Source organism: Podarcis liolepis, assembly GCF_965112155.1.
Source record: "Podarcis liolepis genome assembly, chromosome: 5".
Lineage (NCBI taxonomy): Eukaryota > Metazoa > Chordata > Lepidosauria > Squamata > Lacertidae > Podarcis > Podarcis liolepis.
In genome coordinates this window covers 68,031,198-68,051,692 of record NC_139556.1, presented here as the reverse complement: position 1 = coordinate 68,051,692, position 20,495 = coordinate 68,031,198, and the positions used below count along the sequence as shown (strand labels likewise).

Genomic DNA, 20,495 nt, shown 5'->3' with positions numbered 1-20,495 from the left:
TTTGACCCCAAAAGCTTTTTAAACATAAATACCTTCCATAAAGAGGAGGCTGCACTTTGCAATTGTCCAGGGCTTCTCAGGCTAATTTCATGGCAGGCTTTAAGACAGGGTGGAGAACCACTGGCTTGTGGGCCATAAACAGTGTGCAAAGCCTTTTCTGAATGGCCCTCAAGACTCCTATTGTTTTAGGCCCCTAGTTGAAGTGGAAACAAGCAAACAAGCCATTTGCTTTCCTTCAGCTTAACTCCAAACTCTGATGGGCAAGAAGTTTTCATAACTGAATAGCTGTCTCTGCTGCCAACATTCACTGGCAACATGAGGGCAACATCCATGTGCAACCCTCACTCCCTGCTGCTTTTGATGTAATAGCAGAGAACTTTTAAAAATGCAGAATTTCTGTACATAGCTTAGGGATCAAGCCCATCTTTGGGACTCCCTCTAGATCTTATTCTTCCAGTTTCATGGTCAGGGTGTCCCTATCCACAATTTCCAGGATATAGTTTGAAGGTGCATAAATGATGCAGTAACCGTATGTTATCAAATCTAAGCAGGTTTGGCTTAGATAATAGACTGCTGAGCGACCCTCTCTGGATAACTCTGTGTTCCATGGAAGAAAGACAGTACTGTATATAAATGTAATAAATTAAATCGTTAGGGGGAAAGTGGTTATTTATAAGAAAGGCCCAAATCTTGTGAATACTTTTATATCTTTTATTTGAATTAGGTAGGCTTTCTCAGGTTTGTACACATATGTAGAAATGGGTATAAATAAAAAAATGAGACTATTGCGAGTATAGTGGAGTCCTGAACTCTAGTTTTTTTATAAGATCCTGATGTGCCAGTTCTGTCGTAGCATCATAAATCCACAGCAGCAATTTCAAAGTATTTGTTTACCTTATACTCTGCAGTCTACATTTTCATAATCATTAAGTGGGAAGCATTAAACAGAAAATCACTGCTCTGTTTGAGATCTAAACTGAACTTGTATTTAAATTTATTTGTATTATAATTGAAAATGTCATGGGGCTTTCATAGCTCTGTGAGGGTGTTTTGTGCTGCCTTTGCAACAGTAACTTGAGCCTGCTAGATAAAATGATTTGCTTAAGATAAATGTTGCATTCTTCCTAAACCAAGACAAAGGGCTACTTGAGCATGACATGTAACTGAAGATGTTGCATTGCTACAAATAATTTCTCAATAATATTTTTAGCACCACAAAACTGCAATGTGGTATTTACTGTTAAAATACTGCATACCCTGACTTTGCAACTGTATTTAGTTCAGTGACATTTCAGGTGACGGAAATGTCAGGCATAGAAGAGAGGTATGTTTTACCTACCTCATCATACAAACTCTGGAAAGGTTCAAAATTCACTCTGGAGAGTGAAGTATAGGAGTATTCAAAACAGATGGAATGCAGCCCTGAGTCAGAAATGTCATATTCAGAATATCTTCTGGTACCCCCTCTCCCAATATGAACCTACTGGGCCTTTAGATCTTTATCTGAGGCCCTTCTCCAGGTTCTTCTCCAGGTAGGCTAGGAGGTGGGTGACAACAGAGAGAGCCTTTTTTTTGCCCTGTGACTGCCCAGTGATGTCTGCCTGGTGTCTTTGGGGCCAAGTAAAGACTTGTCTTTTTTCCCAGGCCTTTAATAGGCTGAGCTGATTCTGTTTTATTGCCAGTGTGCTGCCAAAGCTTCCTATGGCTATTGGCAAGGGTTGCATATTGTATTAAAGAGTGCTTAGGTTTTATATGATTTTTTTCTTCTTCTTTCTCGTCATTGTATAATGTATTTATATCTATGCTTTAAATGCTGGAGATGTTTGAGGTAACTGGCAACTAATAAGTTTAATCAATAATTACTATTACATAAAAAATAAGGGCCATTTTATTGGTTTATTTGCATCTCTTTGGAATGAGAGTACTGAGTAACAATGCAATTGTATGCATGCTTAATCATGAGTAAACCCCACTGAGTTCAATGGGACTTATACTCCTAGGTAAGTGGGTATAAGAATATAGCCTTAAGCATTATTCCTATCCCTTTGTCCAAAGGAGGGTGAATCCTGTTTGGACTCAGAGGACTTCATTTGTGATTTTGATTGGTTTTACTACCAGTATTAATTAGTCTGGGAATGTTTTATAGTAATTTTCAATAAGAATATGCAGAAGAAAGACAGAAAGTTGAATTTGCTGGTGAGACAGAGAAGCTAGACTATATTTGTAATTAATCAATGGTTCCCATCAGGAAATTGCTAAAGGGTGGTATTGAGTTTTACTCAAAGCAGACACACTGAAATTAATGGACTTAAACTTAGTCATATTCATTTATTTCGGTGGTTCTACTCTGAATAAAACATAGCTGAATAATACCCAATTGCTTTGAAGGTGCTCAGTTTTAATTCGGTGTCACAAACCACTACAGCCCCAGCTGCGCATCATTCTTTTGATTTGCTTTTTCCATGAATCTGGTAAATCAGCAGGCAGAGGCAGAGTGAAGCTAGACCTCTTCACAATTAACCAAACTTATCTTATTATAAGATTGAAGACTTAACTTTCAGTGATGGGCAATTCGCCCTCATACCGAGTTCAGTGTATACAAAGGGCATCAGGAGGGATGTGGGAAGAGGAACAAAGAAGAACAAATCAGAGTTCCTCAAGAAAAGTTGAGGAAGTGTTCACTGCCATCAACCACATCAAGCACATACACAGAGGCACACACAAATTGTAGATGTGCTTTCCATAGGGAAGTTTGCCTACCATTTTCTTACTTGATAACGTCTGTCAAATTTGTATGCATGCATGGTGACATGAGGGGCAGAGCTCATGTGCAGGTGCACATATGCACATACATGCCTGCACATCAAAAGGTGCTGAGGCAGAAGATTTAAAAGTTACAAAGCTCAGCTCAGCTACTAGTTTTGCTTTGCACATTTGCTGAATTTGGCCATAAGTTATACTATCGCTGTTGTTTTCTGGCGCTCTCCCAGATTTGTTCTGCTAAAAAGGCCTTTAGAGGTTTCAGCGTGCAGCACTTCCAACAAGCAGCTGGTGTAAATTTGTAAGAATATGTCCTAGTTCTGCTCCCAAAATTAGATTGTATCTCTGTAACCTTTTCACTCCCAAGCAGGCCTGAGCTCACTTGACAAGCATTGTTTTAACTAACATCAATTCCTCATTGCAGCATTCAGATTACGCTACCAAGGGAGTTGAGGATAAAGTCAAGCTTGGTCTTGCTGGCTGTGGCTGATGGGAGTTGTAGTCTAAAACATCTAGAGGGCACAAGATAGGGGAAGCAGTAACTGAAGCACTGGTCTAGGACTCGTGAGATTCAAGCCCAAATCCCATTCAGCTCAGGTGACTCAGGCCAGTCAATAACTCTATTTTGGCATTCTGCCAAAAGTGACTGGTGGAGGGGGGAGAATGTGGGCAGCTCATGTACAGAGAAAAATGAGATTGACCCATTTGCAATACAAGACTCCCATCCAAGCACCTATAAAATTGATAAGGGACAAGGGACCTTAGAATTATTTAGTCCAATTCATTTCTGATGCAGGAAATGATGAAAGAAAGGAAGTTTATTTATTTTTTGCAGGGACACCACTATTACTTTATGATACTCTGAATTCAATGTTGTTCTGCAATCACTCAGATCTCTTTTGCAGTGTTCACACCCCAAATCTCTGCTAGGAATAAAAGGAGCTGTTGTGACAATGGCTGGCTGCAGATTTGCAGGTGGGGAACTAAGCCTGGACTCCTTCGCATGCAGACGCAGCCCCGTAAAGGAATACTAATTAGGAATAGGGTATCTTTGTCTAGACCCAGAGCACTCTGTGAATCCTCTCAGGCCAGCACATAACTGGGACTGAGGCGATGGCCCGGAGTGGGTGGCAATCCTAACCACTCACAAGTAAATACCATTGAATGGGGCTTACTCCCAAATAAGTGGACTTAGGACTTCATCCTTAACTCGGAAAAGGGGGGGGGTGACGTGGCTTGCAAACCGATCCTTTGCGTGCTTACTCAGAAGTAACTCCATCACCCAATGCATGCAGGCAGCTGGGTAATTTTAAGACGCTGGCTTTACTAGTCTCGCCGGAGCTCGACTTCACATGGCAATGAGTTATTTGCCCACTTCAGAGTTGGCGATGCTGCGCTTGGGGCCTTTCAGCTCATCCTGCGGAGCGAGGGGCCCCGGACGGACCTCTGACCCCCTGGCGGTCCCAGTGCTTCCCCGCACACTGAGGTCCTAACTCCCTACCGAGCGCGCTGAGAACCGCAGCTTGGACGCGCCCGCGGCTCCTCCGCTCGCCTGCCACGCGCTACCCCGAGCTGTAGCGCCGCGCTTTCGCCGGCCAGCTGCCCTTAGCGCTTTAAGAGAAGACGCGATCCTTCTAACCCCGCCCCTAACCTCGGCGGCCGCCTCCTCCAGGTCGCGTCCTAATTGGCTGCCCAGGGTATGAATATGTATACCTCCGAGCTGTGTGAATGAGCCGCTGTCCCCTCCCTCGACGCTGCACAGAGAGGCTCAGTGTGCGCGCGGGTCGCTCAGCAGCTGCAGCAGCCGCCGTCCCGAGCAGAGCCCTTCTCGCGTCCCGGGAGCCGGCGCTGCCCTGCCGCAGCCGAGCCAGAGGCAGCTCCTTGTCCCTTTGGCGCCACGGTCTCCCTTCCTCCCTCCCGGCCCGCGCCATCTACGCGCTCCCTCCCTTCCTCGCCTCAGCGCCCCGTGTGCGCCTCCGTGCCAACCCCGTCGCCTCAGCTCGGCTCTGCCCGCCCGTCCTTCGGCGCCCGCCGGGGAAATGCGGGGCCTGTCCGGCTGGGTGGTGCTGCTGGCGCTCGGCAGCTGGCTCCGGCTGCGGGCGAAGGGCGCCGTGCCCCTGGCTGACTTCTACCCCTTCGGGCCGGCGCAGGGGGACACGGCCACCCCGCAGCAGGACGACGGCGGCTCGGGGCTCCGGCCCATCGCCGTGAAGTTCCCCTTCTTCGGCGCGGCTCACATGGCGCTCTACGTGAGTAGTCTGCCTGAGAGAGAAACCCCCTTTCCCCCCCTCAGCCCCGAGGTTGCCTACCGCGGAGTAGTTACCCCGGAATGCTCTGTGCCTGAGGGCCGCTCAGAAATACCTCACCCAGCATACTTGGTCCTCGTAATAAAAGGGAGACTGGGGCGGGGAGGGAAACCCTACCGGGCTCACGACGTGAGAGGCTTTTCTCCACAGAGCGCGCTTGCTTCCACCGACCGGGATGCTCTGCGTTGAGCTTTGCAATGCCACGCCAGGCGTGCTTTCGCTGAAGCAGGTCCTACGGAAGTTGGGTGAATCTCTCTCTCTCTCTCTCCCTGGGAATAAGCGCTCCGGGCTGCAGCCGGAGACCCTAAAGCAGGCTTGGCTAATCCGTGGCGCTTCAGGTGTTGTTGGGACTACTGGCCATAGGCTAGGAGTTGAAGCAGCAGCGCGAGGATGCCTGGAGGAGTGCCTCAGGTTAGCCAGCTCTGCTTTAAAGCTTATAGCATCTGAACTGGGCCAAAGGCAAACGGGGATCTTTCACTGGCTTTCTCATTCCTAGGGATGAGTGTGGTGCAAAACCCCTGCCTTGTACTGAAGCCAGGTAAAGGTAGTGGGTTATTTTGGAAAACTTGGTTTCTTAGTCTATGTTCACATGGATTCTGTTCGATACACATATTCAGTAGCCTATGTCAGGGATGAGGGACCACACATCTCGCCACCCCTGACCATTGCCCAAGCTGTCTGGGGCTGATGGGAGCTTGAGTCGCAACAACATCTGAAGGGTTATATGTTCCCCATACAGTATCTACTTTCTGGAGCTCATGGGGGACCACAGGTGGCATGGTAGCCACTTTGAATCTGATTTCTGCAAACTATTGATAAGAAACATCTGCCACGTGAAGAATTGGGGTTTCTGCACACCTGTTAGAATGTGTTTGCTGCCATTCTGCGGATATGTACTCGAAATAGCCCATCAAAACATATATAAATAGGCTAAGTATTAGTGCACTGATGGGTTTCCCAAAGCCCATCCATTTTTCTTCATCACTTTGACTTTCACATGACAATCTTGGCTATGGGATTATATAGTAAATGCCATATAACAGGATAGCATGGTGGGGATGAGATCCCAGTGATAGGAGGCACCTCAAAACCACCAAAGAAGTGAAAGTGGAGGGTGGAGGTGGGGTAGGAGCCTCAAGATAGTGTCTTAAGATAGGATGGACCAGTGGTTTGTTTTAGATATATGTTTTTAATGTGTCTTATTTTGGTGTGCCACCTTGAAAATGTATTCTTGTTTATATAATTGTATATTGCATTGTTGTAACCTGCCCATGGTGAAGGATGAGTGATAAATTTTGTAATAATAATAATAATAATTAATAAATGAGCATTGACTGATAATACCAGAAAAATACATGATAGGTACTTCCAGATACATGGCTTGATAATGTAAAGGAGTAGTTTATGATAGTTTTTTTTAACTCCTCCTTGAGTAAATCCAGATTAAATAAAGAGGGGGGGATGGACAGATACTTTTATGCCTGTGATGCCATGTGGATACTGCAGAAAATTGCAAGCATGATGTGCCTTCAGCCCACACTCAGCACCCATCTGGAAGCACCTAATGACACTGCCCTTGAGGAAAACACTGAACCAAATGCATTCTGACCAATCTGCGCATAATTGGTTGCAACTTGCAAGCACCAACTTCGGACCTGCTCCTTTGCACTAAAGGGCTGTCGTCCAGCCAGCTGAGTGTGCTAGCCAGCAAGAGTAAGGTTACCAGACGTCCCCTTTTCCTGGGTACAGTCCCTGCATTTACAAATCAGTCCCCTGACAAAATCCATCTATTTAGTAGGAAGTTGAAAAGTGTCCCCGGATTCATTGAAAAAAAATCTGGTAACCTTAAGCAAGAGGGACCAAAGAGTTAAACTACTGCTAGCCACAAACAACTGTCATGATTCCAGAAAACTGCATGGTGGATTTAGAAACAAAATCTCAAAAGACAATTGCTTGCCATCTGTCTTCCGGGCCTTTCAGTCCTATTACCATGTTTTTAAACTCTTCCCCCCACTGCAATCATGATCATTACAACAACAAAAAAATTCTTCCCATCACCAAAAGCAGATTTTCAAGATTCTAATGACAGCAAATATACCACTAACTGCCTTGGCAACCGCATAGTCCGCAAGCCAGATGTTTGTACAACCAAAACCAAATTTTGTTAGCCAAGATAGTTAGATAATATAACTTTGCACTTAGGTTGGCTTTAAAGTTTGGTTTGTTTTCCAGCTGCTCTTTCCGTGTGCCTTTATGACTTGGCAAGCGTTGGAGGTGGGATAGCCAAGCAGACTATTGGTTAGGCAAGGCTGTTGGGGTTGGATATAACACCAAGCCAAGGTTTGTAAGGCAGCATCAAACCATGGGCTTCATCCTGTGGTTTTCCAGGAAACAAACCAAGGTTAGTCTCTGGAGCTGGGTCTACACCATGGCTAAGCTAAACCAACCATGGCTTAGCATTATGTGCAAAACAGGTCTGTGAGTAAAATCTGTGCTGATGATGGTTGGAAGAAAAAAGTGCTGTAGTAGATGGCTTGTGATCTAATCCAGCCTGGTGGTAGTAAAAACAATAGCACCATTTACATGTTCAAAGCACTTCACATGAGCCTCACAACAACCTTCGTAAGGTTCAACCGTATTATTATCTCCATAATGCAGGTGGAGGGGTGAGGGTGAAAGAGACTGATGCACCACATTATCAGTTCATTGCAAAGTGAGGCTTGAACCAAGGTCTCTCTGATTCATCTTTGTCTCTCGACCTATATGCTCCAGCAAAAACATGTACCCAAGCCTCAGTGGATTGGACCCTAAAGTTTGACAATTTGATCTAAAGTTTGTTAATCTAACCTGGTGCCTTCCAGAAGTTTTACACTACATCTCCCAGCCAGCACAGCCAGGTTGGGAAAGACAAAGTTAACTTCGGAAGGTCACAGGAGGACAATTTCCTGCCCCATCTCTCCTCCCATGCTCATTGTTCAGGAGCCGCCCCCTGGAAAGGCTTTTCAAGGATCATAAGGGAAAGAATGGCACGTGAAATTTCCTTGTCTTATGATTCAAGCCAATAACTGTAACATCCATTGATTCACAATCTTTAGACTGATGGTTTGTGCTGTGCAAATAGATCCTTGTTTTATACAACATGACTGGCATCTTTAAATCTAGCTGCCTTTTGCTTGGTTCCTTTTCTTTCTTTTTTAGGTCACTTCAAATTATTCCAAAGTCATCTGGATTTACTTGGGGACAGTCAACAGTTTTAATTTAATTTAAGGCATCAAAGCTGTAACAGGATGTTGCGAATCGGCATGTCTTTGCTATACTTGGCAATTACACTCTGCCGCCAAGAGGTTATAATGGCCTAAAGATTCTGGGTTCAAGGAAAATCCTTGAATGGCTTGGCCTCTTCCACTGCCTAATTCTATTGGCTGATTTGACTCTGTTAGCTCTCTGAATATGATTTGTACTGCAGTGTTGCACCTTTGGGTTGTCACTGTCAGTACACGAATATGAGTTTGGCTGCATGAAACTCACCACAAGGACATTCCTGAAGGGTAGGTGTAAAAACTAGGTGACTGTAAAACTTTTCCCTTGCCTGCCATGATAAGAGACAGGAAATTGCTTACAATGATGACCAAGCAAAATCTAATTTCCTGGACACAGTAATAGATGTTGACATTACCTCAGGAGAGTCTGCTACTGCAGCAACACAATCCAGTAGCCTTAGAAGATGTCTCTTTCTCTGCCTGTGAATAATTCACGTGGAGAAGAGTCTTGTGGTTGAGCTTTAATTTAGTCTTGGTGCTGTAAGCAAGGGGGGCGTTTCCATGATAGATAATTACTTTGTTCCAATTTCATGCACTGTCATGACATGTTGTTGTTGTTTAGTCGTTTAGTCGTGTCCGACTCTTCGTGACCCCATGGACCAGAGCACGCCAGGCACTCCTGTCTTCCACTGCCTCCTGCAGTTTGGTCAAACTCATGTTCGTAGTTTCAAAAACACTGTCAAACCATCTCGTCCTCTGTCGTCCCCTTCTCCTTGTGCCCCCCATCTTTCCCAACATCAGGGTCTTTTCCAGGGAGTCTTCTCTTCTCATGAGGTGGCCAAAGTATTGGAGCCTCAGCTTCACGATCTGTCCTTCCAGTGAGCACTCAGGGCTGTTTTCCTTAAGAATGGATAGGTTTGATCTTCTTGCAGTCCATGGGACTCTCAAGAGTCTCCTCCAGCACCATAATTCAAAAGTCATGACATATGACAAACAAATGGCCCTCTTCTGTTCCATGCACATATACCAGGAAATGGTTCCCAATACAGTATGTGTGCAGGGTGCAAGCATTGACTTACTTGGAGGTCCATATTTGCTTACGTTCATCCTGTGTGAAGCTGTATTTAAGGTAACAGAGTCCTAAAATGAAAAAGCTGTACTGGCTTGGGTTTAAATAAAAAAATTCCTTCCAGTAGCACCTTAAAGACCAACTAAGTTAGTTCTTGGTATGAGCTTTTGTGTGCATGCACACTTCTTCAGATACACTGAAACAGAAGTTGCCAGATCCTTCTATATAGTGGGAAGGTGGGGAGGGTTATTACTCAGAAGGGTGGTGGGAATGGGTGATTGGCAGATAGCTGAGATGAGCCTGCTGACGACTCTTAACGACTGTAATAGGTCTTACAGGAAAAGGCAAGGGGTGAGAAGGTGGAAAGGTAGTTAGACCAATGGTTTCACTCTGTAGTGTAGAGGATAGCTTCCTATTCCTACCCACTTCCCGGAAAGTTTATAACCAAGAACAAACCTAGACTACAGCTTGTGGTTAGTGATAGGGAGGAGAGAGAGAGAGATTAGCCAGCAGCCTGCATTTGTACAATATGGTAAGTGAAACCTTGGCTTAGCTCAACATGGTGTGGGAGTTAAAAAAAAGACCAGGAAGGCACAAAATATCTGAGCTCCTCTCCAGGAGCCTGCACAATCCCAGTAAGTTATCGTTTGGCTTATTGTGACATGTGAACCAGGCCAGCCTCTCTGTGTGATTAAATCTGGCTGTGTGCCAATGTCACTGAAGGCAAACAAAGTCTTTTCAGAGTAAGGGCAGTGGTTCCTGGACAGGTGAAAATGACAAAGAGCTTTGCAGCATCTTTAAAGGATAGCAGACCTACTGTAGCATAAGCTTTTGTGGACGTTCATCCCACTTAATCAAATGCAAAAACTGTTGAGTCTTTGATTGGCAGATATGTATACACCTGCCAGCTGAAGATAACAGTTCATGTGGAGTGCTGTGAGTCCAGGAAAGCTTTGCACTACAATAAAGCTTAAAGTGCAAAGAGATGCTTTGCTGTGTTTGCTGCGGCAGACTAAGATGCCTGCCCCTTTGGAAGTTGGGATCCTGAACACTCTTGTGCTCTTTTCACACTCCTGAATATGTTTGTGGAAAGCAGTACTTCTGGTTGAGCTCTGTAGAGTTTGGAAAGAGAGCACTGCTAACCCCTTTGAATTGATATGTTCAAATTAGTAAGGAGTTATCCAGGGCAACCATGATAACTTTGAGGGGGGGGTCTACAGGGAGAGAGCAGGACATAATTTCCTGTCAGTGATGGAGTGATGGTTTATTTTGCTTGACCCACTTGCAGGAGTCCCGAAAGGGCTCCAAGGAGGGGGGTAGAAGAAGAACAGGAAGCAAAGCAAATCACTCCTAACCCCACCCAGTGTCTCAGTCCAGATAAAACCATGCAGTGGAATAAGTAGAATAGAATGGTCACATTTTTAAAATACACTTTTATATTTTTATTTTTTTAAGAATACTTAAATGCCAATGGAAAACCAGCACATTCATCAAATGTGTTTCCTTGTTCTGTTAGTTCCTGGATTTATCTGGCTTCTTTCTTTTACTATGGGGGAGTATTCAAAAATTGTACCACCCATATATATCCACAGTCTGAGGTGGCACATTCCAATCTAAAACCTCTACATATTATTATTCCTATCAGACATAGGTAAGTGCCAGTCCTTTCTGTATCAAAAACAGTGCCATCCATGTACAGAAGGAAGGTATCAGCTAGGGGAACCGAAAGTTTTACAGACGTACAAACAATATTTAGAAATAAAGCCCCTAAAACAGAGGAGGAGAACTACAAAACAGACCTAGTGCGGACTGAGCATGCTCTACAGCCATAGAATGCTGACCGACTGGTTGGTAAAAACAGAAAATGAGGTGGGAGAGAGAACAAAATAGGGTATTGTGGAGGAAGGCATGGACCCACTTTTTCTCCCCTTAGTTCCCTGTACTGCTGCAGTTGTGGCGGGAGATGAGAGAGAAAAAGTCTACATGGTCTGGCTTCCCACAGCAGCGGCAGTGGGGTGGGGCTAAAGGAGAGAAATAAGCTTTGGGTGTCAGTACCCTGTAAGGAGAGAGGGAGCACAATTTGGGCAATCTATAAGGGGAGGGTTGTTAACGGAGGGGGTTGGCAAGGGCTTGGGGGGTAGGCATGGGTGGCAAGCAGTGTTAGCAGCAGCACAGCCCCTAGTACTTTAGTAATGTCAAACAAGGAGTGTCAGTGCAGGTGCTAGACTGCAATAAAAAACAACCCTACACTGCCCTGATGTGGGAAGGGGTTTGAATGAGGCAGAGATCTCTCTGTCCACCTCAAAACAGCTCCAGTGGCCTCTGCCCAGAGAGTGGCACCACCAACATGCTCTGTGTGGCCACAGTAGATAGGGTTAGGCTTATTCTGCCTTTGTGTCAAAAGTTCAAGAAATGATAATGTTCACAGGCTCAAGCATGATGCATTTGGGGAGGCTGAACCCCTTCCCAGATGTCACCCTAAGCTCCTTTCAGGAATAGGTGATGGAGTAGGTATTGGAATAGGACTGGGGAGACTCAGCATCAGATTCCTACTTGGCTATGAAGCTCACTGAATGGCCAAGCTCACCTGAATGACTTTCTCCCCCCCCCCCACATACATGGTTGTAGTGAAGATAAACTGGAGGTGGGGCATGTGTTGTTCTTTAAACTGATTGGACAACAAATGTGACAATAGGTACAATTACTAAATAAAATGTATCTCATTCTCAATTGCTGGTGACAGGTAAGGGACCAAAGCACAGTTCTGGTAGTTTGGGTGGTAAGTGAGGGGACACTCTTTCTGCTTCCAAAGGATTAGTCCTCGTTGTTTGTTGAAGGTTCTACACATGAAGCAGAAACGTATCTCACCAGAGTCAAGAATGGGCAAATGATTAAACAAACAAAAGCTCATTTTGCTCTTCTGCCAGTTTGTACACTTAATCTAGGAAAAAGTGCCTTACAAACAACGGTGATTGCATTCAACAATGAATGTGGGAGAGAAAAGGTCAAGCCAGGACAGTGCAAACTACTTGCAGAAGAAAGTAGAAGGCGTAAGCGGATGCTAGTTGCAGGATTTCCATAGAAATGTCTTTGGCTTCCCACAACATCACAAGAAAGATCCAATGATGAAAAGCCTGTATGCGGATAGAACATTGGATAGTTCATTATATCAGGGGTGGGCAACTTATAAGTTACAAAGGGCTACACTGGAAGTACATAATTAGCAAGGGCTGTGTTTAATTTGCACATTTGAATATAATTAATGAGCAACTCGGCATTGGTAAGCCCTCATCCGGAATATGGTGTTCAGTTCTTGGGCTCTAATGCCTAGAAAAGAATTGACAACTGCAGAAGTATTTGGAGAAGACCAATGTTGATGAGGAAAAGACCAAATGAAGGGAGTGTGTTTCTGTAGAAATGGAGGTTGGATGGAATGTATGGGTGAGTTGTATGAGGTTGATGGTTTTTGAAATTTTCAATGTGTCACAATAAGAGACACATTGAAAGGACAAGAGACACAATGATTTTATGCAAAGACAGATTGTGGTTCAACATTATGAAGGTTTTGAAATGGCCTTTCTTGGTGATCTCAGGAAGAAGCAGGCCAGGCATCTGGTAGGGATGCTTCAAATTATCCCTTTGTCACGTTTGTGCCCCACACTTTCCCTCTCAAAAGCCCAAGGAGTTGCACATGAAGTTCCTGTTTTTATTCCTGTAGCAGCTCTCTAAGATAGGTTGGGTTAGGACACTATGACTTCACCAACACCACCCAGTAAATTTCATGGCTGGGTGGGATTCGAGCCTGTGTTCTGCACATTGAACCCCTGCCCTGTAGTTCTTATGCAACACTGGTTCTTGCAGGGACAGAGGCTGAGCTAACAGAACTACCAGTATTATTCTGTTCTTGCTCACAACTGGGGTTAGTTCTCATATGCAGCAGATGTGGTGGTAAACAAGTTTCTAGATTGTATCACTTTAGACTGTAGGGTTTATGTGATATGAATGCTTCCCCATTTAAACCAGTGGTAGCTAGTCCAATGTTGAGGGCTTGATGCTGCCCTCCACACAGTTTTTTTTCCTGCCCCCCCACCCCCAAGACCCTACTGAATTTGGCAGCAGCAGCTATAATAATAAAAGTACACGCAACACAGGGGTGGACAGAAAACTTTTAAACTCCAGCACCCTGTTGGCATGTAAATCACCCCCTCCCCAGTCATCAGTTTGATTGTTTAATGAGCAGTGAGGGGGTTCTACCCCCCTTCAGTTCATGTAAGGTTAGGCCACATCCATTGTTGACATGCAACCCTTGAAGGCTTAGCAAAGAGTGAATGCAGCCTTTAGCCAAAAAAATGTGAGCCACACACCCCTACTTAAACAATATAAAAAGCTGAGCTACATACAGAAGATGAATCATAGAACCATAGAATTGTAGAGCTGGAAGGAGAAAGCCAGACTAGAACCATACACTCTTGACATCTAGCTTTCTAGGAAATATGTTTTTCCCACTTTGCCTTTACCTTCTATGAGGAGCTACTGTGGAGGGTGCTGGAATCAAGCAGGAACCACAGGCAGATTCTGTTCCCTCCCCACTCCACTCCACTCATGAAAATGTTCCAGTGGCCATTGTTAACTTTTTGGTTCCTACTGAGATTAGCATGTGTGTGTTTTTTTCTTAGCCTGCAGTGTATCTTAAAGGTCAGTAAAACACTGTAGTTGGTTTGACTTGTTTATAAGATGCAGTTGGATAGAAATGTTAAAAACATTACTAGTTATTTAAACGAGAGGAGAAGCCAAGGGTTTATTGATCCATGAAAGCATTTGCTTTTACTAAGAAGTGAAGCCAGTCAGTCTTTATTTTTTATTTTTTTTAGTATATGGGCAGTTCTTCAGAAGAAACTTTGCTACTTTGAAACAGCAAAATATCATATATGTTCAAACAAATCTGATGCTTCTGATTAATGGGGGGAAGGAAAAGTGGGACATTCTGGGATCAAATCAGAAACTGAGATGGCTTCTGTAAATCCAGGACTGTCCCTGGAAAATAGGAGGGTCTGCAATAATTCTAATTTTAAGATATGGCACGCAAGAATCATATTATGTTGAGATAATGCTTGTGTTCTTAGCTCCATGCTTATACTCACTCCATGCTTATACTCACTGCTGAGTATAATACTCACATGCTTATACTTAAGCTCCATGCTTATACTCACTGCTGTGACTGTCAGTGCCCTTTTCCCACCTTAGGCAATCACCACAATCACCAACTTAGTTTGTGCTACTGTGAGCCAATAGTTGCTGTTCCTCATGGTATTTATTCTTCCTGTGTGCATCCCATTCTAAAGATCTACCCAAATTCTTGCTCTTTATGTTTTTCTTCAGCCAGCACCCCTTTGTCACGTTCAAGTTCACTAACTGTTTATGTAACAATATCTGTGTTGTACTAGCTGGCTGTTGCCACTCTATACAATATGTCTGGGAGCTGCTTTGAACTTCCATTTGTAGTTATTATACTGGCAATCTTTCATCTTCTTTTACATTTGGCTTCTGGGAGCATCAAAGTCTTTTGTAATGTTTTGGTTCATATCCTGCCAGTGACAATCAATTATTCCCATGTTTGCTGTCATTCATATTCTGTCATAAGGTTCCCAAGCGATATGTACTTGCAGCTCTTTGTGAATAATTGTAGACCACAAACATGACGACTGTGTACTGAATGTACAGAAAGTCTGCTCTGCAAAATTTGAACTTCCAGTAAATATTATTGTTGACCTAAAATAGTGGATTTTGGAGGCACTTCCCAAAAGCTTGTCACATGTATTAATCTGGCAGCAAAGAAGTGGGAGCATTTTTGCAGCCAAAACCTTACAGCAGTTCTCCGTTCTGAGTGGCAAGCCCATTGCTGCGAGTTTTGATATTGACACCAGCAAACTTATATGTGTGGATTGCATGCATATGTCTTTAAATATCTGTGTTCATGCATCTGGGAACCCTAAGGGGGCAAACAGTTTCTCTTAAATTTTGAAACAGGGTTTATGTTTAAAAATGATTTGGCATGGCAAGCACAGAAATGAAAACTCTGCTCTAACGTGCTCTCTAATTTTAAAACAGATACAGTACAGTGAAGATGTTGCATAAATTTTTGAGATGCTGCAAGATTTGAGGGGTGTGTGTTCAGGGACAGGGGTTTCCCTTGATATTCATGTGGGGACATCCATGCTGGAAATGAGTTTTTCCCCAGTCTTATTTTCTAAAATGGAAGGTGCTGATGTCCAATCCCATCTGGAAGCTGAGCCTCTAATCCATCTCTGGGGAACCTGTGGTCCTCCAGATGGTGTTGGCTCCAATTCCCTTCATCCTTGACCATTGACTGATGGCTGGGGCTGATGAAAGTTGGAGTCCAACGTCATCTGGAGGGCTACAGATTTCCCATCTGCTGTAATACTAATAGCATAAGGATTCAAGGCAGCTTCTCAGTGGTGAAAGACAAAAAGTCACATACTTGAGCCCAAACCTCATGTGATGTTGGAGATCAGAGGTTGTGGAATACACAGTATTAAATGAATAAATACACCCCCCAATATTAAGCTGTTCCCTGTGGTGCCTGTGACTTCTCTTACTTGTAAAAGTTACAGTTTTGTATATTCGTCCTTATAATGCCAGCAGGAACCTACAAGCAAATAAAACCTTTCTGCCTTGTTATAGTTGGACTAATAACACTAAGGTAGGTTGATGAGCTTTTTCTTAAAATACAGTACAGCTTTAGAAACCAAACTCAAATCACATTTGTTTGACATGCAGATCTCAAAATTCAGCCTTGACCTGCAGGGAGCAGCTGTTTTTGCTCTACGCTCTCTTCTTTTTCTTTTCTTTTCTTTTCTTTTCTTTTTTTTTTTTTTTTTGGTTGCTTAAGGAAGAATTTTACATGCTCATAATGGTACGAGGTGAAAAGAGAACTCTCCCCCCCCCCTTCCTGGTTTTGGCAGAATCTATACTTGAAAATTCCTTAATCTAAAAATGCTCAAACGTATCCACACACCCCTCACTTCTCTCATCTTTGCTTCACCAGTTTAATTCTTCCCTTTGTTACCCTAATGTGTTGGGGTGTAGTTTTGTAGCTTGTAATAGTATTATGTAATAATTTTATAATCCACCTGAGATCCTGCCCAGCATATGGTTTTGGAGAAGAGTTGTGTACTATTTTCCTTTTCATTGCTTATTGTTAGCGAGGGTTGGGTGTGTGTTTTTTTTAATCAGTAAAATCACACAGCCCTCCTGCATACGTCGCCCCCACCCAGACCACACTGGCTGAGCTCCAATCTCTACAGAATGGCTGTAAAATGCTCCTATCCTTTGTAACAGAGCCAGACTTTTAGTGGGTTGCCTTTGGCAGTGCTGTAAAAGGCAACACCAAGTGCAAGGCAAAGATGAGTCAGGCTGAGGATGAGTCTATCCACTAGATAGATTTTCTTGGTGCAGTAAAGGCTTTCTTCCTCGTGGAACATGAAAAGGGCTAGCAGGGAGGCTAGAATCTCAGTCACCACCCCTTCTCCTCAAATCCTATTCGAAAATGTGTGTGTCCGTCCTCTGCCTTGCCTCCCAGGTCACACAGCTGGTCCCTGTCACTGATAAGGACTTGTTCCTGGCACTGGAAATGCTAGCAGTTGTCCTCTTTCACACAAGGAGGTAATTGAACAAATCCTTTAGCAACATCACACATGCACACTTGGCACTCCAGTCTGCCTCTCTTCTGCCCTCTTCCAATATGGAATGTGGAAAGGGGCTCCTTTTCAACATGGTGCTTGCAAGTGGCAGAGTGAATGAACATATGTTTTAAATCCAAATCCTCCCCAGTTCTGAGCGATTTTATCACCACCATGGGCAAAATATTTAAAAACCAACTCCTTTCTTAGTTGTTGCTCCGAAACTTTCATTATGAGAAGGGGACATTGACAGTGATAGCATTTATGCATTGCCTGCGAAAGGTCCCAGGTGCAGCTCTTCGTATCACCTGGTAAAAAGGATTGTTACCTGCTGATAGGAAATATCTTTGTCAGGGATCCTGCAGAGCTGTTGCCAGCCAGAGTAGACTGCACCAGCTTAGATGAGCAAATTGTCTGGCTTAATATAAGTTGGCTTCCTATATTTCGGAATCTTCCAATCCTATGTTGGCTCATTGATCTTGTCAGGCCCAGTTCCCGTCTCCCACACTCTCCAACATTCCAGCAAGATAGTTTTTTGTCTTGTACTGCCATTTTCCAGCGCCTGCCCATGACCAGGACTATACATGGTGTGTGTGTGTGTAATTCTAAACATTAAGTACAGCCAGTGGTAATGGTTGCAAAGCTCAAGCAGTTTTGAGCTCTATTTCTAGGCTCCTCTTGTGAGGAATCTGAATAGGTTTCCATTTTGTGCAGCAGAGAGCGGGGGGGACGGGGACCTTAAATATATGTGTAAGATTTCCAGGTCCATGGCAAATGCCATCTGCAGCATTTGTCTTTTAGAAAATGAAAAACCAAAAATGTGATAACTGCTGCTGGGTAGCTAGTAATACTGCATATCATTTTGCACAGTGTGTTTGACATTTTTATTAATAACTAGAAAAACGGCCTCACAAATTGGGATTTCTTTATTCTTTTGCTGCCACTGGGACAATAAAGGCATTAGTGACCGTGGATTTCCATAGTGTCTGAGAGGACTCTCTCTTGGCACACCTATCTCTAGTGCTGTGGGACAAAGCTCAAACGAAAGAGAAATCTGCACAGGTAGGTGGAGCATGGTGCACACAACTTAGAGTATTTGAGAAGCTAAGCTTGGATAATAACTCTTATGTCTCTAGCCTCTAGCTACTTATATCTTTAAGAATTTTATCCTGAATATTGGATTAACAGCAAAGCAGCAGATTGTAGAAATATGTGGCGCCAACTAGTGCAGCAATTCCTTTCATGGCAGGAGATGAATGTACTTCTCCCGTTTTCACAGGTATTAACAGCAAAAGGTTTAAGCTTCAGTTTCCATTCGTGCATGATTTCAGAGCTGACCCCTACAGCCTGCATTTCATATGTTCTCCATAGCAATGTTTTATTTGGCAGCGACCACATGGGGAGGACTCGAGGGAACCAGAATGCACTAAAACGAAATAGCTTGATGCACGGGTCCTTTGGGAAGAGATGGGTGTAACTTTAAAGGAGGTTTTCCCTCATTAGCATACTGAACTCTGGTTTCTGCTGCTGGCTGTGGTGGAAAAGACTATGTGAACGGCCTACGTCTTGGCTAAGGCTCCCTTTCCTCACAAACTTCAGAGGTGAATGTGCGGGGAATCTTGCACAGCTTTTTCTAGTGGGCCGAATTGACACCATTGCAGTAGTGCTCTGTGCTGAAGAGGGAGTCCTGAGATTTTACCTGAAGATATGCTCAAGTCACTTCCCTCAAAAGCTTCCTGCTTATATTCCATGCTATGATAAGGTGATTTGAAGTGTAAGATTTAAAGGAACCTTTCCTGGGGTGTGTCCACACACACACACACACACCTAAAAAAAATGCTTTGTTGACATAAACCTACCTGTTTTACAAGGAAGGAGAGTGCTTCAAGAGAGCCCAGCACAGCAAAAGCCCTGACAATCAGCTGGGATCAGTTGCACTATGGGAGTCCCTATAGTGCAGCTGAGGGGGCAGAAGGAAGCTACTTCGACTCAAAGCACTTTAAATCCAAGCCAATTTCTGTGGAAAGAAATAAAAAAATACTACATTTTAAAACAGCATGTATTTCTTTCCCTTTCCAGAGGAAGCAGTTTGTATTCAGTGCACTGGAGAAAACACTTTGAATACATCTTATTTCTCTGCAGAGAGGAAAATGACCCATTTTTAGGAGCATTTCCCCCTCTGTGTGGACTTCAAAGGGGCCCCATATAACCAATGATCATCTGATGAGTGGTTACAGGGAGGCTATGTGAAGGCATGCTCCAAGAGCCAATCAGCTGGTTGGCGCTGAAAGATCTTCAAAGGAGGCTACCTTAACTGCTGCTCAGCACTTCCAGTACCTTTCTTTGGAGATGTGTTTTCATTGCCAAATACATCCACCTGTCAGCCTCCAGGGGGCAGGAGAAATAAGGCCTGCCTGGTGGATTCACTTCCCTAGCCCTTTTTAAGATGCTCATCTGGTGAAATTAAACCCTAGTTTATAAATTTGGCATAACAGTACATGTGAACCAGGTTACTTTTCTGTTGCTGGCGTTGGAGTAAGATTCAGCTGCCAGTCCAGTGAGCTTCTCCTGAGAAAACTCTATGTGGGACAAGAAGCTATAGTTAGAACTGGATATGGAACAACTGATCGGTTCAAAATTGGGAAAGGAGTACGACAAGGCTGTATATTGTCTCCCCGCTTATTTAACTTATATGCAGAATTCATCATGCGAAAGGCTGGGCTGCATGAATCCCAAGCCGGAATTAAGATCGCCGGAAGAAATATCAACAACCTCAGATATGCAGATGACACAACCTTGGTGGCAGAAAGTGAGGAGGAATTAAAGAACCTTTTAATGAGGGTGAAAGAGGAGAGCGCAAAATATGGTCTGAAGCTCAACATCAAAAAAACGAAGATCATGGCCACTGGTCCCATCACCTCCTGGCAAATAGAAGGGGAAGAAATGGAGGCAGTGAGAGATTTTACTTTCTTAGGCTCCATGATCACTGCAGATGGTGACAGCAGTCACGAAATTCAAAGACGCCTGCTCCTTGGAAGAAAGGCAATGGCAAACCTAGACAGCATCTTAAAAAGCAGAGACATCACCTTACCAACAAAGGTCCGTATAGTTAAAGCTATGGTTTTCCCAGTAGTGATGTATGGAAGTGAGAGCTGGACCATAAAGAAGGCTGATCACCGAAGAATTGATGCATTTGAATTATGGTGCTGGAGGAGACTCTTGAGAGTCCCATGGACTGCAAGGAGATCAAACGTATCCATTCTTAAGGAAATCAGCCCTGAGTGCTCACTGGAAGGACAGATTGTGAAGCTGAGGCTCCAATACTTTGGTCACCTCATGAGAAGAGAAGACTCCCTGGAAAAGACCCTGATGTTGGGAAAGGTTGAGGGCACAAGGAGAA

The 20,495-nt window shown here is 44.0% G+C and overlaps 1 protein-coding gene across 1 annotated transcript in view; it reads left to right on the top strand.

Moving 5' to 3' along the window:
* The first annotated feature begins 4,503 nt into the window (after positions 1-4,503).
* Positions 4,504-20,495, top strand: part of SNED1 (sushi, nidogen and EGF like domains 1) — a 74,596-nt gene continuing 58,604 nt past the window's right edge. The window contains exon 1 of the mRNA XM_083506294.1: positions 4,504-5,009. Coding sequence (XP_083362420.1) covers positions 4,800-5,009 — 210 coding nt within the window. The 5' untranslated portion in view covers positions 4,504-4,799. The remainder of the gene's footprint in view (positions 5,010-20,495) is intronic.